The sequence below is a fragment of the Cydia splendana genome, chromosome Z (genome assembly GCF_910591565.1).
Source record: "Cydia splendana chromosome Z, ilCydSple1.2, whole genome shotgun sequence".
Lineage (NCBI taxonomy): Eukaryota > Metazoa > Arthropoda > Insecta > Lepidoptera > Tortricidae > Cydia > Cydia splendana.
The window spans coordinates 35841986-35869975 of NC_085987.1; the positions used below are offsets into that span (position 1 = coordinate 35841986).

General features: G+C 35.6%; 2 protein-coding genes across 2 annotated transcripts in view; both read right to left on the minus strand.

Moving 5' to 3' along the window:
- Positions 1-15618, minus strand: part of LOC134803945 (insulin-like growth factor-binding protein complex acid labile subunit) — a 69998-nt gene extending 54380 nt beyond the window's left edge. The window contains exon 1 of the mRNA XM_063776774.1: positions 15386-15618. Within this exon, the coding sequence (XP_063632844.1) occupies positions 15386-15426 (41 nt within the window). The 5' untranslated portion in view covers positions 15427-15618. The remainder of the gene's footprint in view (positions 1-15385) is intronic.
- LOC134804479 (uncharacterized) lies at positions 9579-11198 on the minus strand. Its single transcript, XM_063777527.1, has one exon. It carries the CDS (start codon positions 10589-10591, stop codon positions 9815-9817), a length of 777 nt encoding a protein of 258 aa, XP_063633597.1. The 5' UTR covers positions 10592-11198; the 3' UTR covers positions 9579-9814.
- Positions 15619-27990: the final 12372 nt, after the last annotated feature.

Genomic DNA, 27990 nt, shown 5'->3' on the forward strand with positions numbered 1-27990 from the left:
GGCAAACATGGAGAAAAATGGAGGAGGCCTTCACTCGCTGACAGGTCCTTGATCCCTATACGTTTACTTCACATGTACTTTTTTTAATATAACTTATATTATTAAAGAAATAAAAGGCTAATAAAAAAATAAATAAAAAAATGTATTTAATATTACAACCTTCCAAAAAATATATCAACATGTACAATAAAACGTTTATAACTTTCGGGAGACAGGAGCGGTTCTACTCAATAACAACTAATCCAAACAGGTATAAAATATTGACCTTTTACTTATTCATTTGAATAAAAGTGAAACAAAAAAATTATACTTATTATTTTCTTTACATTGCCAATGTAACAAAATAATCGCTTATGGAACTATTAGGTAGGTACCTACGTTACTAACGAGACAAACTTGATTAATTAGGCTTATTAAGTAAAAAAAGATCTTTTTAGGGTTCTGTAACTCAAAAGGAATAAACGGAACCCCTATAGGATCACTCGTGCGTCAGTCTGTCTGTCTGTCCGTCTGTCACAGCCTATTTTCTCGGAAACTACTGGACCAATTAATTTGAAATTTGGTACACAATTATGTAAATTAGTGACCCAAAGACGGACATGTAACGTAAACAAAATAAATGAATTTTAAACATAGGGGCCACTTTTGGGGGGTAAAATGAGAAAGTTAAAAAATTAAGTTTTTCAAACTAAATCGTGTTATATATCAAATGAAAGAGCTCATTTTGAGAATTTCAGATATATTTTTTTATATTTTAAAAATATATAAAATAAAAAGATGTAAGCGTCTTTCGGTAGATGTCACTATACGCCACCCGAAAGGCGTGTACACATAAGGGAAGGAATGGAAAGATTCGCGAGATTCTGGTAGGCTTCCGTAGCTCAATTAGCAGAGCAAACGCACGGATTGCGTAGGTTGCGGGTTCAAGTCCTGCCGGAAGCGTAATTGTTCCTTTAATATAAAATTTTGCATATATAAAATAGCCAAAAAAATCCCGAACGCGAGTCCGACTCGCACTTTACCGGTTGTTTGTAGATCTTTCGCATGGAACAACAAGATACGTATTTATTTTTCATTTCCTATGTCATTTCATTATTAAGCAAGCCACTGACGAGCCTTCTAAATGGATGCCGTTACAATGGATTCATCCAAATGGACGGCATCCTAATATTAAACATTGTACGTTTTTGACATTCACGGACCGATTTTGGATTGCAGCCACGCTATTTGGACTGTTGGAAGGCTCGTCAGTGGCCACCTTTAGGTACCGCAGGTGGATTGTAATTCCGCCTATCCAAAAACTTAAATTTATCTGTTGTACATAGGAAATCACGGGTTCCAGAAAAATACCTATGTTATTTATAATTTCTCGTTAATTTGGCGACCAATCGGTAATTTAATCTTACAGGCTACTTAATTGTTAACTTTCCACGAATATCTATTCCGAGGGGTGAACATTTTAAGATTAAGTATCCACCAATAAAAAATAAGCACATATGATAGATACAAAGCAGAAGCTTTGTTTAAATATGTATCACTAATCGATGTATGACGTGCATCGCATACACCCTGCAGTGACTACTAGCTATGCGATAGGTCACCTACGTAATTAAATGTATAATAGCGACCTTTGTAGATATTAGATATGCTAAGGCACAATTTAAAATCAATATCACCATAATTGATTGAATCATATTGCGCGCTTTAATAGAACAATCATCATCGAGTATTTCAGCTGAGTAAATATATTCTAAACTTCAGCGGCGTGCCGTTAAGTGGTGTAGAGTGCTCAGAGTCGTTTACACTCGGTTTCCATTACAGTAAATTCTGCCAAACAATTTTGCAAGAATTTAATGACCAACAGCGAATAACATTCATCATAATATTGCTTAAAAACAGGAAATAATTGCAATAGAGAATAGGCCTGTTGCAAGTAGCAAAGAATCACGGAAATAATGGTTTCAAAGAAACATATATGTTAATATGATTCTAAAAAATGGCCCAATCTCAGTATAAACTGAAGGATTATTAATATATTCAATAAAATAAAACTGCAAAATTCTCCAATCGGCCATTATTACTGAAACGCCAATCAGAAGCGTTCCAAACAGTGACGTCATCAATCTATAACATATTTCTTAGAGCAACATAGACAACCTCATTGACCGAAATCCATACGTTCTCACCAAAGAGTTCGAAGGTGCAAAAAAAATGTTATTTCGCCACTAAACATTTATTACGTCCAAAAAATATTATTACACGATATAAAGGAGATTATCTATTTGTTATAATCTAAATAAAATGCAAAATAATACGATATTTCACAAACAAACTTTTTTAATTATTTGGCTGAATGGAACTATCATTGCCATGTTGGCTGTCGTAACTAGAAAAAATGAAAAATTAAAAAGTAAAACCGGCGCTCGGTGATTTTCACTCAAAATTTACTTGTATCTAAATAATTCATCTTAAATTGCAACCGTGTGAGAGTTTTTGTCTAAAATGAGTTACTGTGATAAATTTTTGTAATGTATTTATCATCCCTAATCGTAATATATGGTGCTGAAATAACAATATCATTCGGATTTAAGGGAAATTCGTAACTGTAAGTATGTAAACAATGTCTACCACCCTACCACCAACTAAATAGTGACGTCACAAATGTCGTGCGAGGCGTTTTCGCGCGAGTTTTAAACTAGCTATAATAAAATGCAATTATTTATGTTAAATCTTATGAGTATAGCTGAAATATTGTGTTTTACGGAACCAATACAAGTGTACCGACAATAATAAAAGGGATTTCAAAATTTGTCATCAGGCCTATTGTAAGTCCACATACACAGCCTTTAGGTAAAAAATAATATACAATTCAAATAAGATGCTTAGGTTTTTAGATATTTCAAGGTTTAGGTCCTTAGTTTTTAATATTTATATAAAATAATATATAATATTCCCTTTTATATAAAACATACAATTGCAATTTATATTCAAATTTAACAAGACTTTTATATTACTATTAGTAGTTGTGGGCCTAGCACAGGAAAAGCGCGACAGTATCTACGGCCGTGTTTTAAAAACCGCCACTCGTTGCGAATTACCTGTTTTTCGCACTTATATCCTAAATCACTAATATTTAACCGGTACCTATTTGAACAGCGACAACAACATCCAAAGCTGCCTAAAGCCCGGGATTCACTAGGGGACAAATATCTCGTGAAACGTGTCGCTAGCCATGTTGGTTGCTATATTAACGTTATACGGTTTCGCTTTACATGTTTAGCAATATTGCACAAATCAACCCAGTAGGTACCTACTTCACGTCAAGCCAAGCGAATTCACTCGTCTTCGGATAAGTCCGTTTTCGACACAAGGCACGCAATGTTGTTTGAAATGTTAAGCGAAGTCGATCGACTTCGCTTCACTATTTGCTAACACTTGTCGCAGGACATTTGTCCCCCTGTGAATACCCGACTTAAAAGTGACACCATGTCCCGTGAACCACAAGAGGATAGGACCTACATTTCCCTTTGCGGTTTCGGTTTTCATATAAGTAAATAAATCGAATAGGAAGAAGTTTCAACGCCTGATATTCGTTCATGTTCATGACATGTTGTTGAGTCCAAAGCTTTTAACAAAATCTCCCTCGTTATAAAACATTGTCAGATTATCCCGTCATCTCATATGAATCATATAATACCATCGCTTATATAGTGTCTATCGGAATCTGATACCTTAAATGAGTATTTTCTTACTAGTACCTAATAATTTTCATTAAATAGGTAATTAGAAAATTGTAAACTCAAATTTATACGATACGGCTAGGTGATCTCGGCACCGTGTTTATCAATTTTAGCCACCTAAGTGAATGCAAATAAAAAAATGTATTTAAGAAAATATATTATTATCGTATCGCATGTTTCGATTTTACGATCGTTTTCAAAACCGACATCTCAAGTAGAGAAAGTTCTAATATTTTATACGAATCAAATCCAAATTCGCATCACAGTTTATATTTTTAAATGTTGCTAGTAAAATTTAATTGGTTTTTCATTGGTTGAGAATATTCTGTGCGAATTAGTATTTGTTATTAGTTTATAAAAAATTTCAAGTAAAGGGCTGTTGTGAGATGACAGCCATATCAAAAGACGACCTCGAATCAAACGCTGAGCTGTCAAAACCAATGTCCGTAGAGCCCAAAAGTTCCTGAAATAAGATCAGACAACGCTATTACAATTTCTTATTTTACTTTTAGAATTCATTTATTCGTTTTAATTGTAATGTAATGTAACTTTAGAAATGTAAACATCATCAGAAAATAAAGGTTACCGCATGGAAGTAATAAACTGGACCAACTATGTACTAGGTATATATCTATCTATCTAATACCTTTAAACGAGCAATTCGTGTTTATTTATTTATATATATATATATTTCGGGGATCTCGGAAACGGCTCTAACGATTTCAATGAAATTTGCTATATGGGGGCGATAAATCGATCTAGCTAGGTCTTATCTCTGGGAAAACACGCATTTTTGGGTTTTTATATGTTTGCCGAGCAAAGCTCGGCCTCCCAGATATTACATATTAAGGTAACTGTTACTAGTAGATAAAAAACAAATGGTTTTCCCTAATGTTGCCAATATCAAATCAAGAATTAAATTTTCAACCGATTTGACCAGTACAAAAGTAATTAAGAAGATGGTTAATCTGTACTATAATTTTAACTAATTGCAAAAGTAAAGTACCTATGTCTGTGTCGACTGTCACTTTTCGCGCTATCCCGCCTACCGATTAGACGAACTCGCGGGCAGAATTTAGTAGAGAATAGGTCACATAACACCTGAACCAGACGTTACGGGAAGCAAAATTCAGCAGGCGATATGCTGTTATTATATTATTTTTGGTCAATCCATGACACTATTGCAGCCTTAGTTGTATACTGACTGTAGCCTCCTAAGTCCCAGAAGCTTAAGTTTTGCTTTTAAAGTTGGAACGTTGTCTTGTTTAGTAAAAGTTAAAATTAAATTTTGGAATAAAGCCTTTATAAAGGCCTCTAGGACTCAGGAGGACAGAATAAACAAAAGATGCGCCATCACGGCACGCGAAGATTATAATTTTAATTTTATTAAACTTTTGATGTTTCCGGTTTCGGCCATTGCAACTGTATATTCTGGAATAGCTTTATAATTACGAGTATTAACTGTATGTATCACGTATGTACGTAGGTACGTAAGTTTTAGATAAGTACCTATATTATCATGTATAGTGCTACTGTTATTATATTGGATTTTCTAAGATCCAATAGACATATGGACAAAGAGTTTGTGCTACGAGCGTTATTTTTGTAGGGAGGCAATAAAAAGAGAAAGCACAACTGATAATGATGCGAGAGTAGCACAAAGAACTACTACGCAGTTTGTCGGGGCCACCCTACGTGGGAATCGAGCCGGTGACCCTCCTTTGTAATAGGCATTTTAGGGTCCGGGATAGGGGACTTTGATGTGAGGGTTGTTCTGTGTGCACTCGCGAAGTTTTGCATCTGATTTTTAACGACTCTTCCAATCAATACTTGTTGTCTTGACAAATAGATATCCCACCTACTACAATTTTAAAGAAGGTTCGTATAATATATTCATTAATCATATATCATATAGAAAAAAGAAAGAAAATACATTTATTTAACGCCACAACATATAACATATAGAAAAAAAAAGACATACCTACAGACATAAAAAACATTGGACCCTAAAATAGGGCCCCCACTCAGCATAATGCCGCGGCAATCCATGGCGCTGGATTTCAGTGGGGATCTGACTTAAAACTATGAGATGACACATATAGTCCCTGGTGTTCACTTAATTATACGGCAAATGATGATGATGGAATTTCCTTTTGCAGGGTTGCTCTTTTTGACTCACGGATTGATTTGGGAAGTGGAGCCAATTGAATTTTTTATGCAAAATTTAGACTTAAAGGGGGGTGCCCCCCAAAATTTGTAAAAAATAAAGTTTTTCCTATGTGGTCAAGTTTGGTATCATTTTCGTGTAACTCAAGGATGCTAAATTCGTTACTGATATTTAATTTATAAATTTAAAAAAAAAACATTTTTTTTATTCATATTAATGTAAAATAAATATGCCACATGTATACTTTTTGTAACGAGGAATAGTAGGGCTTTTTCATGATTTTTTTATTTTATGTGTGCATATTAAAATAAGTGAAATATAGGTTTTTATTCGAAAAAAAAATTAGAAAGCAAATTTTTATTTTTCATTTTTTTTTATTATTTATATGAAACCGTATAAATTAAATATCAGAAATTTAGCATCCTTGATTTACCCGAAAATGATACCAAACTTGAGCATATAGCAAAACTATTTTTTTACAAATTTCGGGGTGCACCCTCCCTTTTAAGTCAAAATTTTGCATCAAATATTCGGTTGGCTCCCCTTCCTAAATCAATCTGTGAGTCAAAAGGAGCAACTCTGCAAAAGGAAATTCCATCATCATCAATTGCCGTAAATCGCACTTTTTTGTCGTGATCGCCACGGACTAATACGCCAATGACAGAAAAACTGGCATAAAAAAGTAAGTGACACAATAATCTATACATACTAAACAACAACAAAAGAAATAAAACGTACTAGTAACGTATAAAATACACGCTGAATTATAGAAAATACATAGAATGAAAAAATATGAAAATTTACAAAACATATCGACATCTCATAAATATTTTAAATGTCCAATGTCTTATTTTTTTTAACAAATTATATTACATATAATAAATTTAAAATACGTCAGATATGACATATAAACATTTCAAAATATAAAATAACCTAAAACATTTAATGCTTAAATTTTACATACAAATAAAAATCCCTAAAAATAATTCAAATAGTGCTCCTGGGCTGCAGTCCTCCTGGGTCACTTACATCCTGGTGACCATGACAACGTCTGACAAGGGAAAGTTGATTTACCCAAATAATAACAACTAGTCAAGCGTAATTCAGTTTAATCTTTATAAGATCAAAGGTCATTTCAATATTTTGGGTGTAGTCAACGTGTGACGGATTATTTTTTTAATAAAAAGAGTGGTACACTACACTCAAGAGCGGGAGTCCGGCTCGCACTATCCATCGGTCGTATAGCTGATTTCTCGTTTTGTATAATTCAATAGACATCTGTATTCTGATCAAAGTTTTTTGAAATCTACCATGACTTTGCCCTGACATAATAACGTCGCCACCCATAAAGCATCTCTGAGGTGAAAAAGCCGTGAGTAAATAGTAAACAAACCTGGACGAAATATCATCTATCAGTCCTTTTTATAAGTCATTTTCCTTTATGCATTCTCAATGGCCAAATTTACTTTCCAAATCAAATATAGACGGTTTCACGGACTTAAGGCGAAAATAAAAGTACAGAGTTTGATCGATAATTCTGAACATCAAATGATGGTGTAGCGTCTATCGTGACTTGACGTATTTGGCGCTTAAAAAGATATAAAACTAACACCTTTCCGTACCTACGTGCAAACAAAAGTAAAGGCAACAAGTGATTAATCAATTAATCAATAGGTACATTATTCTTTCATCACAGGTAAAGAACGATAACAGATTAGAATTTAAGTTACAATAGGTACCATGACATGCCTTTTGGCGTCTAAAATGTGTATATTACAATCCGGTGAGAGCAAGCGCTAACGGAAAATAGCCCCTCTGCAGTGGAATGCATCTAGTGTAAAACAAATATTTTATTTAGGTATTTTAATAATTTTGACACATGTAAATCAAAAGATTTAGTAATGGGACACATAATCATAATGATAAATCTAGTTTATTCTGACCGTATAATAAGACTTTTATTGTTGATAAAATGGATGTTTAAATAACGTTGTCCAAATCATAGAGTCTACAAGAAAAATTGTAAGTACATTGCCAGAGCCGTCTAAGCCGTGTTGCTTTCCTTACTAATAGCCCTTTCTTTCTACATCTGTTATATTCTTACGTACCTACCCGAAATCGTTAAGATTTCAGTTTATATTAAACGATCTACACCTAATCCAATAACTTAGCATTGCGAGTTCATGTATCTCAGGTATAATTAGATTTTTCTATCGCCATCTTTAATATGTAACATCACCAGACTCTGTATGCATATACTTACCACTACACACAAAATTAATATTGGTGATGTACAAACACGTAGGCGTAGGTTCGTATATTTTCGATATACCAATTTTCCCGAGCGGACGGAATATATTTTACTTAGGTGCTCACACAATCAGTGTATGATTGGATTCAACCGCGCTTGAGAAACTGATTTATTTTCCAATTGGTACTTTTGTGTTATAAGTACACCTACGTATCGTAAATTTCCGATAAGTTTTCATATGTATAAAAGAACTTCATACCTTGATATCAACTTCTCTCTCAAGACTCTATAGGTATATTATGTATTAGTAACTTATACCTAGCGATAAACTCGGGGTATAGACGTGGTCGATCACATTTGCTTTATAAAGTGATCGAGCGTGTTAAAAATAAAAAAAAATCTTAGGTAATTTGTTTTAAACCGTTTCAGTGTATGTCGATATATATTGCATTGGGTTTGTATTAGACACCTTTGACCGCAATATCTGTCCAATACGCCAATATTTTTTTTGATGAAATCATAAATCTATGTGAGATGGAAAATATTGGATCGACATCCGAGGAAGTCCGTATCCGCGTCACGTAAACTGATTCCGTGGGAACCTTTATTCTATTGTACCCATGGAATAGAATTGTGCAGAAGATACCCAAGAAATGAATTTCTTACAAAATTGCGATAGACGTTGGATATAATCTCGAGAAATGAAGATAAAAAATATATATGACATGAAATAGCCGATAGGTACCTGATTCGCTCACTAATAGGTACTGACGTAGGTAGGTAATTCAACATTTTTAATTCGAGCAAAATATCAAGGGTCTCTCAGGCGACTTCGTAATTTTCTACCTATTCTTCCCATTCTTGATTATGCTGATATCTCTTATATCTCGACCTTACGGAGGAGCAACTAAATAAGCTTGAGTGCATTAAAAACGTCTGCTCATATATAATGTTCGGTTCAAATTCTGGTAACGCAAGTATGACCACGTTTCCAGTTTCCGATCCCAACTCAAATGGCTCCCTGTCCATCGTCGATCGTCGTAACTCTCACACACTTCATTGTCTTTATTCTATACTTTTTAATCCTGCAACTCCCCGCTATCTTTCTCTTATCTTAAATCTCTTAGATCCTCTCAAAATTTTCTTCTATCTGTGCTATCTTCCTCATCCAAAGGACCCCGTACCATAAGTATGGAAAATGTGGTTTCAGTTAAATATTCTGAGATTTTGATATAATGTAGATTTTATCGTCCTGAACAAAAGTCTCTATGGGGGCTACCACTGTTGCCGAGTCCCTTTCAGAGTTACGACTTATTTTGTACCCTCAAGGAAATAGACTAGTACTAACTACTAATTCGCACCTTGTCACAGTGACAGTAATATCAGCAATGTAATATGACACTTCCAGCGTCTTTTTCTAGTGAAAAATAAATCGTTTGATAAATGTTTTGAGAAGTTCTTATTACAACGACATACAAATCATTGGAACATTTTTTTGTGCATTTTAATGCACCCATATTTTTACAGTAGATTGTACCAGACAAAACAAACTACCTAACGGATAAAATGAAAGAAAATAGTGTTACTCGTTCAATCTTATCTACATATATTTACATACTTTGATAGATACACATGTACACTTTAAAACTCGGTTTATCAAGGATTTCTGTTCGCACAATCAAGTATGTGGTTTAATAATGCAGTACTTGGGTATTTCACGTTTTCTTGATGACGTGCATAACCAAGGTACCATACCACACTGGCAACATGAGCACAACAACCAATAGTCCTGGCACCGGTTTTACATTTACAGTAATAGGCCAAGATAGGCTCTTCCTCCGGAATTTCGTTTTGGAACGCTATCCATAATTGATGTTTAACTGCATTTCGAAAACGCGAGCGTATTCTCATACGTATCAGGCCGTGTTCATTTAGTTCATCAAACTCAAATACATCGTTATTATCCATATCCATTTTATCCTGTATGTAAGCAGGGCTTAAATTAATTTGGTAAATACCAATAGTCAGTCGCTTCAAATACGCCATGTCAAGCCTAGGAAACTGCGGAAAATGATTTTCATTAAGAAGGTTCCAATTAGCATTACGTCTAGTAAGATTAACGTCAGCTTCCACCCGTGCTTGCATTACATTAATATCATGAATCCTATTCAGTAACTCTCTGGCTAATCGAACAGTTGCATCCTCCATATAGATATTGACATGATATCTGTTAATTATAGCACCAGCTATTTTCAGAAAGTCGTTTAGATGATTAAGGTGTGCCATTGGGATCAAACCATCAAAAAACTTAAAAATTGACTTCAAATGGCCATTGCGGGCTTCAACTATCCATCTTGTCTTCGTAATTATTCGCGATTTGTTTGCTGCTTCTGTTGAAAGTTGTTGCTGTCCACGTGCAAGGACTTCGGGCATTTTACAGTGCATGCCTTTATTTTGGAGATATGGCACAACATCTCGATATCCTCGATCCATTAAAAACACATCGCCATCTCGAAACCATTGGCTCATATCATCGTTCGATTCAAACTCGACTTCAAGTATGCTCGCGTCATTATTTCTGGAGTCTGAAAAATAGGGTCCGTGTATATCTAAAATGTATCCATCAGGGGCTACTATTAGGCAGGGTTTTACTAAATGTCGTTTTTTATGAAAAGAAAAAGATTTTCTGAGAGATTTGAAGTTGCTAGGTTTTCCTGTATAAGTATAGGATGCATCAACAATAACTATTGCTTGTCGATTGTCAGTATTAGGATTGTATAGTTCATTAGCGAATGGTGTCACGTGGGCATTAATGAAGTCATCTCGAGTAATGGCATTATACCCAATAGACTGGGGCACAAATCTTATCAATAATGATTGCCTGACTATTTTAATGTCGCGACTCACGTTGGCTCTGGAATTGTATTTGAAAAGAACTTTTAGGAAATCATCAGAGAGTCCTTGACACATTTTCACCAAGAACATCAATAATTTTTTTTCTGTGACATTGCGGTTAGGCCCGTCGTCGTTAATCGGCACACAATACTGAAACATGTCTTGAAATTGCTGTTTTGTTACGGGAGATATTATACTGAAATCTTCTTCTGAGATGTTGTCTACGTCAAAATCATCACTTTTTTTTTGCTTACGTAACGTGTGTAGGAATGAACTCAATTCATGGCCCGCAAGTCGATAACGTCGTTTAACAAATAGTAACGTGGGCTTCAATTCTAAAAGTAGTAGCCCGGAAATGTCCAAGTGTCCAACACAACATCGAGCTGATGCGGGTACATAAATGTTTAATTCAATGAAGACGTTTGTTCTTGCATTGAGGTTCAACCGGGGATGGTTTTCTCGTGAGTTGCAAATCATGCAAGTATTGCTCGATCTTTGCCTCAGTACGTTTAAAGCAATACAATCATCGCGACGCAGCTCCTCCAACTCTGTATTTAGCAATCGGTCACAGTTAATACATACCTACACGGGACTCATTGATAAATTCAGCCGGGATATTGTTCATACTTTCTCTGTATGAAATCGCCATCTGAATTTTTTCTTCGTTATTTTCCGGTATCCGCCGCAAAGCACGAGGAACATAGGCATTATTGCAGACAAAGCAATGTCCTCTAACTAATAGTAACGCCATTCTACTTTACTCTTACCTATTTGTAAATCTTACATCTAAACCTTACATAAATAATCTTATTCGGTATATATTCACATTATTATCAATAAATATTATGTTATTTATTAATAATCTACGAAGTGCACATGACGCACGTTTGAAGTTGACATTGCAGTCACTTTATCTTTCGTCAAATGGCCAGTTTATCGCGAAATCGCAATATAGGTTCAATCTAATGTCAATTGTTTAAATATATAGTTGGTAATTGCATCTAATTAATGATTTACTATCTGATACAAAATAAGTCGTAACTCTGAAAGGGACTCGGCAACAGTGGTAGCCCCCATAGAGACTTTTGTTCAGGACGATAAAATCTACATTATATCAAAATCTCAGAATATTTAACTGAAACCACATTTTCCATACTTATGGTACGGGGTCCTTTTATAATTATATTTTTAAACATTTACTTCTCAGGCGTTTCGACTCTCCCTGTTGAGTTAAGACGTTCTCAATCTATTACCTCCTTGTTTCAAATCTAACCTTAAAGAATACTATATTTCTCTTCCTTAGTTTTTATTGATAACACTGTTGTTTCTTTATTTATTTCATATATAAATTTATTTTATGTATGAGTCTATGTACGTTTATGGTTAGGCGTGCCGTGCCGAACCAAATAAGTATGATTATTTATACTAATGTTTTTGTTGTTTCTTTATTTATTTCATATATAAATTTATTTTATGTATGAGTCTATGTACGTTTATGGTTAGGCGTGCCGTGCCGAACCAAATAAGTATGATTATTTATACTAATGTTTTTGTGTTGTTTGCTTATATTCAATCGACTTTTCATATTTTTCTTGGCGCTACCTACCGTATATTCTAATTTTATTGTCTCCGACACCCAAAAGTTGTCTAGAAGAGATCGCTCTTAAGCAACAGGACCGCCTGACCGACCGACGACCGATTTTTGTTCACGTTTCTGTACATTTTATTTCGCTCGGCCGGATAGGTCTGAGCGCGGGCAACCCCATTTCCCGCCGAGGTATGTATAGTGCTTTTCTCAAACATGCAATGAAATAAATAAAATAAAAAATCCACGAAACCCAAGTTTTATTTATAGAAAAAACTAAAAGTAAACTACACCCAAAATATAACCAACAAGTACCTATATCATTATCACGCGTATGTTTTACACGAATCGTGTATTTTTACTACCCGTATATTTTCATGTATCTTTGATTTTTTCGCCTTGTATCCATCTGACTGTCGTTTTCGTCACATAAGTTTACATAGTCTTTCATGTTGATATCATGTTTCACATACATCGTTGCTTTATGCATGGAGTAAATAAGTATAATTTCCACAGTGTTGACGAGTTTGTAGTTACATTCATTTAAAATATGCCACAAAACTGTTTCTAATAAACTGTAAGCCATTTTTCTTAGTTTCTCAAATAATAAAATTGCCATAAGCAACCATATACATACTTCGTCTTTGACTTGGCGGCAGAGGCAGCAAGTTATTAAAATTAATTCTGCTTACGCTGCCAATTCCAACACCTACGATTACAATTAATATTAATTTCATTATTTCGTCGGAACTCATATTAAAGTCAAAAAATCAACAACGCACCATAAATCCAATAAAACAGAATGAATATTTTTCAACTTTACCTCCATAACAATTTAAAAAATATAACTACGCGTGTTTGAGTAGACCTTTTTACCGCTAACGTTTAGATGAAATATTTTAAATGTTTTTATTTGTGTAGTTAAATTTATAATTTAAAATTATAAAATTATTGAATGTATTATTTATTAAGTTCATGTTGATTTTATACAAATAAAACTGCAAATTATAGCAAACATTGTTTTTTTTTTATAGGCGTAGTGGCAGAGTGTCATTACGAACCATAAACCAAATACTGCCTCTAGTTTTTTTTAATGGATGAATGCCTCGATGCTGTGTCACAAATATCTGTGAAATGAAAATTAAAAAAGAGGACTTTGCCGGCCTAGGCCTGCAAGATGTGTATGAAATTCCATTAACGACCTTTTGTCCTAGCCGCACCTGAAACGTCATACTTCGCAGCCTAAGGAACTTAACATCAATATTTCATTGCATGTTTGAGAAAAGAATATTGTACAGATGTAGTGCATAATTATTTTCCATCGTTTTTTCACGGAAACGTACGAATGTGTCTTGCTATTTCAGTCAGTCTCGGTACAAAAAGTACTGAGGTTGACTGAAGTAGATTGACAAATACGAACGTTTCCGAGAAAATGCGATGGAAAACAATTATTATGCACTACATCTGTATTGTGTTGTAGCGTAACGTAGGTACTTAGTTTTGATGCACCCCTAGGCTATTAGGTACCTAAATCATCTTTGTTCTGACTAATCTCAATGCGTAATGCAAATTCGACATAAGTATAGGTACATAATAGCAATGACTGGCGCAATGTGCACACGGACGCTCAGACAGACAGCTGAGGCTTAGTGAACGGGCCCCCGTTGACACCCTTGAGTGCGGTACCCTAAAAAATAGTGATATCCTTTAGGTACCCCTTTAGGGTGCAGTAGGAAAAGGATAAATTAAAATCCAGAAATACATTAATTAACGACGTCAATTGTATTTGTTTCAGAGTCTAAGGCACGCAGGGACACATAGGTACCTATTATATAAAACTAAATAAAATAAATTACACAATGCCATATAAAATTTATAGTTGAGAAGTCCGTCATATCATAAGGCGATAACTCTCGTATTTGTACACCTACCCAAGTACAAACCCAAGAGTTAAAAGCGTGGAAAGTGCTTGTAGACGGCCTTCCCTAATAGACGGTCTTCTCCACATTGACGTTAACGTTTTTGGATTATATTTATTTTGTAGTTGTACGAAGAGAGGCCTATGCTCAGCAGTCGGCGACTGAAGGCTAAAATGATGATGATGATGATTTATTTTGTGACCTATAATTACAGAAAAGTCTGTGTCCTACGTCCTTATATATGCCCTATATTGTTATCGAGTTAGCTCGTTGCATACGAGTATCTTTCACAAAATATGTCAAAAGAAAACAACGCAGGGGTGCAACTCAAAAGCAAACCACCAAATGTTTCGACATTAATATGCGAGGTGTCGCATGGCTTTTATTGTCTGGCTAAAAAATCGATCTGTCGATCTGGTTAAAAGTAAGTAGGTAGATAACATTTTGAACCAACGTTCATGGTAACACCTAGCGGTCATTCAAAAGCTTTCTTTCGAACAATAAGTAGATGCACCTAATAATGATCTGTACATCGCACACTCGTTCGTCAAACGTTTGTATATAGAACTCGTGTAACGCTCTCATTTTAACTACCTATATTGAGTGACGACGAAATTAACAAACCGAATACTAACTAATATCATACACACAGCCGTAATAAATACCTTAAAAACAATCAAAAATCGCAATGCCAAACCTGCACTGTGATTAATGGCAGATTTTGAATGAATCAAACAATTCGCAAATTGCTTAGATACACAGTTAAAGCTAAACCAACGGAAGAACTAAAATAAATTACTTCATTAATAACGAGAAAATATGACGTACCTTCGAAAACGGCCCGCATCACGCTCACGATTTTCTTTCATTTTGCATTAAGAATTAAAATTATTCGCGTAAAGTTTGTCCGTACACATGGCAGTGTTAGCACAGAGCGAACGCCGAGGCGTGCCGAGAGCGCGCGGTCGCTGTGGTGACTGAGGGTTATGCCGAGGGAAGGGTGTTCGAGCGCCCCTCGCCGCGCGGCCCGTCCAGCACTCCCCATTGACCAGTTTTACCCTGGACCCAACTTTTGTCATGAAGTCGCACACTTGCACAATTTGACACATTTGGTCACCATGCCATTTCAGTATAACGCATTTTGCCTCAACCCACGACAATTAATCTCTTAAAACAAGCAAACCCTAACTCCGTTTAAACACAATATAATATATTCTAATCGTTTCCTTGCTTAGACCAACAAACACGAAAGATTTTCTTTGTATGAGCAAAGTTCAATAATATAATGGAAGAGGATTATTGTTTATACATTGGCAACATTTATAGTATAAATCTACATATACATAGACACCACACTCGTCATCTAGCTAACTACCAAAGTTTGAATTTTTGTATAATTCGAAATACGAAATTAGAGGCACGACATAAATTGAGGTCAAGTTATTCAAAAATGATAACTGCGATTAAGTCTAAAAAGATTACCTGTAAGTTTATTATTATTTCATTAATTAAACCAGTGTAAAATACATTCAACTTTTAACAAGTTGACTTTAAAACTTGTACCTATAGTTTGAGTAAAATTTTATAAAACACCTCCTTCGACGTTAATGTGAGATGGACCCACGAATGGAACGAGAACTTGCCCGCCAACCTAAGGACAAACATCAACCCTATAGAAATACCAGCAGATTTCTCACTACCCAGACGAAATTGGCGCCAGTTAAATCGCCTACGAACGGGTTGGAGTAGAAGTCGAGAGTTTCTGCACAGATGTGGCTGGAGAGAGTCGCCAGCATGCGAATGCGGAGCTGCGGTGCAGAGTATGGACCACATTATCCGCGAATGCCCACTCATCAAATACCAGGGCAACCCGGGGGACTTGTTCACCCTAGACAACAATGTCACCCAATGGATCCAGCAATTGGGCGTACTGCTATAATATATTATACTAGTATACCTGTTATCTATATCATTAGAAACGATCGTATTTTTGCCATACGAATAAATAAATAAAAAACTAAAAAATTTAATTACTCCAAATTTGTTCTTACAGACCAATTCGAGTTTTAGTTATTCGATTTGTTTCCAATATGATACTGATCTGATAGTATCAAAAGTGACGTTTTTGGTTAAAGATATGTCACTTTTGACTATGTCAGATGAGTATCATAATGGAAACAGATCGAATACCTAACTAAAACTGTTAAACTCTCCATAATTTTCCTGTTTTGTTAGGCAGGCACTAAGAGCATCATTGAACTAGTCAAACTTTCTCGAACCCGACAATAATTGGAACACGCTCAATTTAATCAATTTACAACATTCTGCATAAACTAATGACTTGTAGGATGTAGGGAAGCCCTGCGCTCGAATTAACTTTTTTTTAAATTATGGTAGACGTTAATAAATTCGAATAAAAAGTTACTTTTTAAGAAACCACATTTTACTCGGGAAATTCACAAATTAATTCTTAATCGGCAATTGGGGAGGAAAGTCAGAAATTAACGCTAATGGGATGCTTTAAATATAAATATACCTAATTACGTTCGGTCTTAAAAAGCTGTAAAGTTTTGTTACTTACCTACAATACCTGCTTACACGATCATTTAACAGAATTATTTTTAACCTAAGTACTTAAGTAAGTACCTAAGTACCTACCAAGGTTTCTTTTGTGTAATGTTTCATTCCACCGGATACTTTTAGCCCCATGGATATATTTTTTCAAAAAATTGCAGAATTGCGTGATAGGGTAAACTAATTATTTTTTGCTTACACTACTACGTACCTCATTTTACGTGTGCACGAATGTTTACTGTAGCCAGTCTAGACGACAGAATAAAAGATAAAGAGATCGCACGGAACGGGACTCGTACTTGCAGAGCAGCACCACGGCCAGTCCCAACTGGCCCCCAAGGCATTTATATGGCTTACCTAGCGGCAACGCTCAAGCAAACCAGTGTACATATAACAACTATGCCAGCTATTAGTTCTACCGTTTCATTGAGGCAGTTGCTAAGAAGTTCTAGGGACAGATTTTAATTACATTAAGTACCTAAGTAAACATTTCATAAAAGGGGTATTTGGTAGCAAAGGTTTAAGGGGGTGACAGCTCATAGTTGAGGTATTTTTGAACATATTTGTGTTAGAAGAAAAATGGATTTCTTTATTTAGAAAAATGCCCAGAATTTTTAATGTAGCTAAAAAATGGAATTGTTAGCTATCACCCCCGTAAAGCTTTGCATCTAGCTACTTACCAAACATCCTGTATTGATAATCTAGTTTTAGCACCAAAACTCAGCTACTTTCTACTAGAAAATTCCCGCGCAACTTCTTTACCAACGGCCTCAGATAAGTGGTAAACCTATACAGGATCCGTAAATAAATAATATGCTCAATGCGACTAGGTTTGTATAATAGTACATATTAGGTAATATTAGTTTTTGGGAATCTTAAAAGAATCGACAAAACAATCTGAAATAAATAATATATTAATTATTTCTGGAAGCGTTTATCTAGTTAACTAGCAAAAAGCAGAGCTTTGTAAGGGCTCGCGGAGGTTTTCTACCTTAACGTACCGAACCGGTTGCTGTCCGGTACGCCTGTCTGTTACAGCTTTTACTTTGTCCTTTAAAAACGTGTCCAGACGAGAAAATCAAATTGCCAATATCATCCACACGTAATATACAATTTCATAAGCGCTTATTACATCCTACACGGCCGCCCAGTACTTTTTGCAAGGAACCCAACTGGCTTTCCTACATAATGTTGGGTCAGCGAGCCAATGTTCTTGAATTTATTTTTGCGTCCACTCCACACAATTGATCGAAAAGCTATCCCGTCTGGAGACCTACTGGCGGTAATCACGCTGCTCCGCACATAAACTAACACACAGTTCCACTAGGTACAGCCAGGGTCCAGCATCAGCTCTATCTTGGGTACTGCTCTTCCAAGTTCTCATTAAGACGTGTCAGATGACCAAAACAGCGTGTGCCTATGTTGCACCAAACCTGAGTTCCACTAGGTACAGCCACTTTAGCATCAGCTCTATCTTGGGTACTAATCTCCTAAGTTCTCATCAAGACGAGTTGCATGACCAAAACAGCGTGTGCCCATGTTGTATAAAACCCGAGCTCCATTAGGCACTGTCAGGGTTCAGCATCAGCTATCTTGGGTACTGAAAGTACTGATCTACCCAGTGATCATCATGACGAGTCGGATATCCAAAACAGCGTGTGTCTATGTATGTTGCATCAAACCCGAGCTCCACTAGGTACTGCCAGGGTTCGGCATCGCCTCTATCTTGGGTACTACTCTCCTAAGTGCTCGTCAAGATGAGTCGGATGACCAAACCATAATGTGCCTTTGTTACACCAAACCTGAGTTCCACTAGGTACTGCCAGGGTACTGGGTCATTTTGCTGAACTGCACGCCGACGTTTCGATTGGCGTGCAGTTCCCATACAAGTTGCAGTCGGGTTGTAGTCCGTCTGTATCGGCCCTAAGTCACTGAAGTTTGTATTAATTATGCTTATCTTTATTTATAATTTTAGCAGTTCCAAGCAATAGTAACACTAAAGGCGCCATTCATTAATTACGTAAGACAATTTTTGCCAGCTTTTGACCCCCTCCCTCCCCTATGTAAGAAATAATAAGAATAGGCTGACCCCGTCCCCCTCCCACCAATATATATAGGTATATATTTTTTTTATATATTTTTATGAATGTTTATTTGTACCTGTACAAAGGTACTTGAGCTCGTTTAAGCTAACTCTGCACCGTGTTTGATAGCATAGAGTGTGGAGGTGAAAGTAAAAAAAATATCGCATCTTTGTGATCTTACTTAACTATGAAAACCCCCTCCCACCACCTTGTAAGAAAAAATAAGATATGTTCGACCCCCCTCCACCCCAAAATCGTCTTACGTAATAAATTAATGGCGCCAAAACTGTTTCTCGAACTGACATTACCCGATTTAAGTTTGCTAACACAACATGACTGATCATCACATCGCAGCGTCACAAAACATACGAGTAAATTGACCTCCGCAGTAAATATACAGCAAGATTGATTGTTCTAGTAGGTATTCACAAAAACTTAATTGCTAAAATGGGAATCAAACCAAGTGAAGCGAGGTGGGTTGAATCCAAAATTGTACCCATTTTGGTATTCATCGTTGTTAATGGCGTAAACGCCATCGACATTATTGAACTTGAAAACACCACATAGGTATCGTATTGTCTGAATACCCACAACGCAAGCCTTCTTACTTAGTAAATTTGTATAAGAATGTCCAATATTTATTTATTTATTTATTACTAACGCCATCTGTTAGAGAAAGAAATAATTAACATTAGCACGAATGTTAATTCATCATTTTGCCAACAGATGGCGCTAGTAGTAATACAAAGTGTTATTACTTTATTTTATTTTTTTAGGTTTATAAAATGATATTTTTTTGTTTGATAACACATCTAGACATGAATTTAAATTACTATGTTAAATTTCAAACCTAACAGTGCAGTAGTTTTTCCGTAAAGTGTACCACAAGAATGCATAGTTCGTCGATTAGTGATAGGGCTCGCTTCGCTCGCCCTAATTATTAAGTACCTAATTGGAGTGACTGCTATAGTTATTGGGCACTCCTAACAAATCAGAATGAAACAAGCCGATTGAAGTTTATTGTTAAGAGTGGCCAATTACTATGTAGTGACCAATAAGAATATCTAATGATTTCATTATTTTTAAAGGTTGTTAATCAAAAGTTATATCGTTTGAGGAGTACAATATAATTATGGTTTATAATTATTTGCTCGTGTTACGGAAAAACTCGGTATATTGTATACCTAGATAGATTTTTATTGTGTATAGGTTTTGGGAACTAACTGATTTCTTCTCATTGCATTTGCTTAACACATTCAATACCACTAAGTGCTACGGGTTACGCTCGTAGCGCGTAGCCACGGTTTCGTCGTATGTAGCGCGTAGTCGCTACGAACAGTGTACCCGACAGTCGGGTTCTTGGTGTTGAATGTGTTAATACCTCATTCATTTAGGTAAAAATTGTATGAGTTCTCTATATAACCATAAAGACATATTTTTGTCTAGGCAAAGGTACCTACTACCCAACAATTTAAGTAAAAAAATTTAGCACACAAATTCATAAATACTCTATTATAGTGCACTTAAAATACTTGACTTACCTATATGCCCGGCCGTTTAACCCACCTGAGTTCTGTAAGCGGTTGGAATTATGCCATGAAAGCGGCATTTGAACTTTATATTCCTTTTTTTAATTTGACATTATTCTCGATGCTTGTCGCTTGCACTTATATATTGATAGTTGTACCAATATATAAGTGCAAGCGAGATGCACTGATAGTAATATTAAGTAAAGTTCGTTTTTATATATGTACTCGAATGCCGCTCCTGATTAGCTATCGCACGGGCACCAGTGAAGCCCAGGCTATCCGTGATTTACCGGGAATCCTCTTTGATTTTCCTTGCAATTTCCCTCAGTTTCGGTTTCTTTTACTGGGATATCAAACACGAAGCGATGTAAAACTCTATTACAACCAATTAAGGTTTTAACGACCCATTGTTTTAAAACTATGGTATTCAATTCGGTGAATTGTCATTAGAATGACTCACGCTAGACCGGGCCGAGCACGGGCCGAGGCGTCCGACATGTCATTTTCTATGACGGCTGATCGGTGATCACGTGGTGCTTTTCCATAGAAAACAAAGCGCCGGAAGCTCCGACCCGGCCCCGGCCCGGTCTAGCGTGAGTCATCCTTAAAGGAAACTTTTGGTTGTCATTGGTTTATAAAAACACTTTCAGACCTCGTGTAAAAAACTGTTTACGATACACGAAACAACATGAAAAGCACACGACTAATGATAATTAGGTACCTACCTAACTATGTAAGTTTTTGTTAAATATATTCTACCTAGCAAATCAGTTTCTATTGAATTGTGTGAAAAGGATTACCTATACATATATTGTAAAAAGGAAAAATCGTACAACAGCTCAGCATAACACGAAATTTTTAAAATGCGAGAATAACGACCCAAAAAAACTTAGGTATAGATCTAGTTATCTCAAAAATAAACATTAAGTACAAAGTAAGTAATTACATTTTTCTATAAATATAAAGATTAATTGCATCTTTTTAGTGCATATTCTCCAATGTCCCCCATTTTAAGAACTTTCAGTGTTACCTATGTAGGTACGTACTCTCAGCTCAGAGAAAATTGAAAACCACTCCAATTATCCAAGTTTTGTTAGAAGTAGAAGGAGCGTACATTCCGGGTTTTTACTTACGAACTGGTTTTATCCTTTTAAAATACTGGAAGCGAAAGAAAGCGGTATAAAAACAAGAGAAATCTATTAAGTTTTCCGTTCTGCATTAGCTCTTTATCCTAGCCTCGCCTGCATGAAAAGAGTTTTTGCTTATTCGGCGAAATTGCATTTGTGTAGAATATAATAATATCAGCTTGCTATATTTTATTAAAAAAGAAATACGTTTATTTATGCATGTTTCAACTTGATACCATATTAGAAGTACTATTTAATGTAGGTACTTTGAACGTGTGTGTGTGTGTGTGTGTGTGTGTGAGAGAGAGAGAGAGAGAGAGAGAGAGAGAGCGAGAGAGAGAGAGAAAGGTGTATAGACCACGTTAATTGCCTTGCCAGATTAGCTACTTGGCTGCCGACTGTACTCGTACTGGCGGGTCATGCTCGCTATTTCGCATCATAAATCATACCACGCATACCTGCACTTATGGTTCCTAAATTGGAAATTGTCAGACCCAATCTGGCTTGCATTCAACCCTTGCATTCAACCCGTCACTTTCTACGTGCGCAATACAAAACACTTTTACTTCAAACACGTTTTACGTGACATTACCTACAGTGTATAACTAATGAGCCATGAAACTTAGTTACATTTAAATTACAGTTTTATGATACATTAGCTTTTGCCCGCGACTTCGTCTGCGTGGAGTTAGTAATTTGGGTAGCTTATTTTTTATCCAATCTAATTTTTATCGATTCCCCACACAAACTTCCACCCCCCTTTTCACCCCCTTAAAGGGTGACTTCTGTGATAAAAACTACCCTATGTCCTTCCTCGGGACTCAAACTATCTCCATACCAAATTTCAACTAAATCGGTTCAGCGGTTTAAGCGTGAAGTGGTAACAGACAGACAGACACACTTTCGCATTTATACAGTGAAACCTGGATAAGTGAGACTTCAAGGGACGAGCAGATTTGTCTCACTTAAAGAGGTATTCCACTTACCAGCTCTCAGTTAGCCAGGTACAAATAAATTTCTGTCTCATTTACAGAGGGTTCCATTAATAGAGGTGAGAATATAGTATATTTCAGTTATAGAGGTAGTTAATAAGGTATTTTGTAGGTCATTATCTTTAAAAATAAATAAGGTAAAATAATCCTTATCCTTAATTTTTTTTTTAAGTCTGTTTAAATATTTCTTTGAATTTATTTTGAATTTATCCAAAGGATAGATATTTTAAAATAAAATTAAATTGAATACGGACTTCATTGTGTCTTAGAAATTTATTAAATGAAAATTTGTTTATTCGTGTTACTTATCAAGATTTCAGCTTTTCAAACTTGAAGTCGTTTAGACACAATTAAGCAAATGCGGAATTTGTCGATAGACTAAGAGTTAGTAAGAATACGGAAATTGATCAATAAAGTCCAAGTTAGAGAGGTCATAGATTGACGTTATCTCAGATACAGAGGTCAGTTCCTATAAAATTCTAAAAAACAATTAGGAAAATGTAATCTTATAAATATAGTCTCAGTTAAAGAGGTAAAATACACTCTCTTTCTCAATTATAGAGGTAAATGTGACTATAAAATCACAACAACTAATCCCAGTTAAGAGGTTCGTTTTATCTCACTAACAGAGGTAATTCAGTGCTAAAGTGTCGGGACCGCACCATGTGTCCCAGCTATAGAGGTTTCTCACTTATCCAGGTCCCACTTAAACAGGTTTCACTGTAATATTAGTATGGATTTATAAGACAAAATTATTACAGTTGAACAACTATCATCCATTCTCTCACAAAACCTCAGAAATTCACAGCACACAACACAGCCGTCCATCCGACATTATGAAACACGGAACACGGGCCAATGCTCCCCGATAATTGGCGCAAACTTTGCTATAAGTACCTACACAGATGTTTATGAATTTAGTGTTTTTCAGGAAAGACCATTTATATGTATGTACATCAGTCAGCCAAGAAAGTGGTAGACCACTTTCTTGGCTGACCGTACAGTCAAAGAATTAAATTTTGAATATTTAATAAAATTTTGAATATTGTCACTGTGACAAGGTAGTTTGAAATAATGTCGATCTTACTACTGCTACTTACATAAAGTCACGGTAGTACCTAAGGTATTATTATAGAATTTCCCTCCTTCGATAGCCGCAGTTAGGTGGGCCTGCTTAATTCATTACTCAAAGAGAATAGATTGCTCTGATTTAACAATGTAGGTATCCATTATCATTGTAATTGGGTGTCGACAAAATAGTAAAATACTTGTACCGTTATATGTGTGAGGGGGCAGCTGACGGAGCCTCACTGGGATGACGGGAATCAAAGACAGGTACCAGGGACGAAGTAGGGTGTTTATTGATTTAAATAAAAAGGCACAATTAATGTGCCCTTAAGATGTGGGTATAGATCTGGAGTTGGGCTTGGCAATAGGTAATCGTGCACACTATTCACTGCACTTTTCATATTGTATTAATTATTTAGATCACGATTACGATAAAATAAAACTTAGAAAACTATGTAGGAAGTACAGTCCGTTAAAATAAAAATATGTTCATCGATCGAAGTTTTGGATCGAACTGAAAATAAAAATCAAGGAATGGAATTTGAAGGAGGATTTGAATTTAAAAAGGGAATTTAGAATTTGGATGTGCCAGTAGCAATATAAAAAGGTGGTAGTGTAACGTTTCGTTACACGCACCGTTACACTACCGGGGTCGCCCTGGAAGGGAAAATCCTGGGGCTTAGGGCCAAAGGATTTTTCCTTAAGCTAAACTTAGGAAAATAATAATACATGATTAAAAATTTAAAAACCATAACAAAATAGAAAATATATGAGAAAATAGAGGAAATAAAAAGTTTCTGTAGGTAATTTAAGTATGTAAGTCGGTGGATAGTAGAGGAACAAGGCGAAAAGCTCGTAGAATGAGTATTTACATGAGCAGATGAGTCATATGAATGAAGAAGAAGATGAAAGATCGAGGAATCGAGGAACTTTTTTCTAGTCATACATCGCCCGTCGTAATCACACAGTCATTCGTCTCTAGCAATGGAGATGTGGTTCACAATTAATGACGCACACTCTTAAAGACCTCGCTACGACCTAGGCTTGTTTAGAGAAGGGAGTAGTCAACCGCTCCACTAGAAAGGGGTGATAGGATGAAACAACCTAAGGCTTATTTTAAGAGTTGGTCAACCGCTCAACAGATATATATATACAAGGGAGTCTCAGTCGTCTGTTAACGAAGTTAATGCCGACTAGAGTGTAGCATACCTAGGTAAATAACCTAATTGGTATGGTATAGGAGTAGATCTACCACAAGAAGAGGGTAAAAATAGAGAATTGACCATAAGGGTTATTTTTAACAGAGTTGGTCTGCCCGCTCTGAAATTAAGAAAAGAGAGGAATATATATACAAGAGGGATATTTACAAGATCAAGTAACACACTTGTGAAGAAAAAGATGGGAAATGGAGTTAATGGAGGATGAAAGAGCTTAAACAAAGAAAGAAAAAAAAGGGTAGAAAGGCGGACGGGTATGGGCTGAAGAGTCAATAAAAGAGGGATAAGTAAAATATTCAATAAAAATAAATTGTAAAAATATAGTATGTTAAGTCTAGACTGGGAGTAATCTGTGAGATAATAACAGTATTAGGGCATAAGGTTGGTTAATCTTTATGCGAGTAGGTGGAGAATGTTCTGTCAAAGAGGTTGCTGATACGTATTGACGTTGTCGTTGACGGTTGAGATGGTTGAAATTTATTTGACAATGTCAAATAGGTAACAGATTTGAAATAATTTTCAGCAATATCGCGTGGTATTTTTGAGAAAATATCTAATAATGAAAAGAGAGAAAATAAATTGAGGCAAATATATTGATATTTTGACAAAATCAAAATAAAAAGTCAAAACAAAGTGAAAGTGTCGGATCAGCCTGCGTGGTGGTTGGGAACTGGATGCTACTAAGCTCGAGTTCATAGACGAGATCTGGGCTATTTAAAAGTGTTGAATTCATCATCTTAATAGCCAGAAGAGGATCGAAATACCTAGGCAAAATGGGACCTATATAATAAGAAAATACCTGGTGTTGTATAATTGTAAATAAAATATGCCTAATTGATTATATTGTTATTATTATTCCGTTGGTTCGAAAGAAATAAATAGGAAGGGATGGTGATATCTGCCTTAAGTGTATGTTTATTTAAACGGGTGATGGATACGCTATTGGATTATCTCCAACAGTACTGCCGTAAGTCAGTATTGGCTCGCCCTTCAGTGACTCCAAGGAGTTTTAAAAACACTTAGGATTGAAACCAATTTGTGAGATTTCAGTGGAAATCTTGGATTGTGTAACTATGATAAAGATATGTGTGAGTTATTATTGTGTTAGGATGTTTTGTAAAGAGGCACGACAAAAAGTGAATGGTTTAAGGGTTTTGGTTAAATGTAAAATAGGAAATATATTAGTTTTAGATAATCTAGTGTAATGACTATTGTGTGGCTGTAATATGTTGGACTATGTGATTATCAATAAATAGGAAATAAAAATGATGTTAAGCCGAGAGATATATCGAAACTTGGGTTCGGTCGACTATAACCTTTTTGAATTTGGAAAAATATCTTATGCTAGCTATTACAAGATATATAAAATTGATTTAAAAAAATGTCGTAAAGTAGTAGCAGGTGACTGGTGTGGAGTAGGAGCACGAGCGTAGCGGAGGAAGCACGGAGGAAAGGGTTGCTCGGCGATGTGGGTATAGATCTGGAGTTGGTCTTGGTAATCGTGCACACTATTCACTGCACTTTTCATATTGTATTAACTATTTAGATCACAATTACGATAAAATAAAACTTAGAAAACTATGTAGGAAGTACAGTCCGTTAAAATAAAAATATGTTCATCGATTGAAGTTTTGGATCGAACTGAAAATAAAAATCAAGGAATGGAATTTGAAGAAGGATTTGAATTTAAAAAGGGAATTTAGAATTTGGATGTGCCAGTAGCAATAGGAAAGGTGGTAGTGTAACGTTTCCTTACACGCACCGTTACAATATGTAGGTAGGTGCTTATAGGCCAGATCTTAATAGTGTGAACATTTAACAAATTAACACGCTTGTTTTATTTCCTCCAATATCAGATAATTATCATTATGTACCGAACTCTCCAGAGCCACCGGCGTCATCCAATTATCTTATTCTCGTCCCATCGATTACTCTTCATTAGAAAATGTTATACTTACATCTTCCGTAGGTATAGGTAATTACGTAATTAGATATCAACAGCACTTATGTATACTTCTACTGTTTAACTGAAACGGTTAGTAATGAGTTATACCGATCAGCGACAGAATAACTTCGAAATATCCTTGTGACGTCTAGGTTCTGTTGTATTACAAGGTGATAAATAAAACTCAGTCAGGTGTGCTCCGCGACCCGCCTGTACGCCATGACAGTTGACAACAGAATGTCGACTTGCAGGTAGTTCGCATTGCACTTTTATTGTATAAACGTCACATCTCTTCCTTTTTATATAAGAAACTCGGCGAGGTGTGGATATATTCATTTCTCAACCGTTCAACAATAAACATTTTTTAACAATATAACCTTGGAATATTTACACTATTCCTAGTATCTCTCTCAGTTGCTTAGCGGTCAGCTGGAAGAGATCCTTTAAAGGGATGAGTTCGCCTTTGTACACATTTATTCTATTCTCTTATTGTTATGTACTTGTTTACCGTAATAAAGTGTTTTAATACAATTATGGTTTTACTTTTACAATATCAGTCTCTCTCCTTCTCCTTTTTTCAGTTTTGAATTTTGAGTCTGCTTTCTTTTATTCAAATTGATAATAACTCGAGGTTTAAATATCTTACGAGTTTAACCTTAATTGATACATATTTTCTTTGGATGCTTACACTTTTCTAGGTATTTCCATTAGCGTTCAAGCTATATACACGTTTCACACAATTAATACCTATTTCGTGAATTTCCAATAACATCTCGTACATGTACATTATTTATTGGCAACAACTGATTTCCTCAGTTTTACTTGGCTGTTTGATAGGTAATATAGTATAATATATAGATATAATGCAATTTATAATATACGTAAATGGTCCAATGT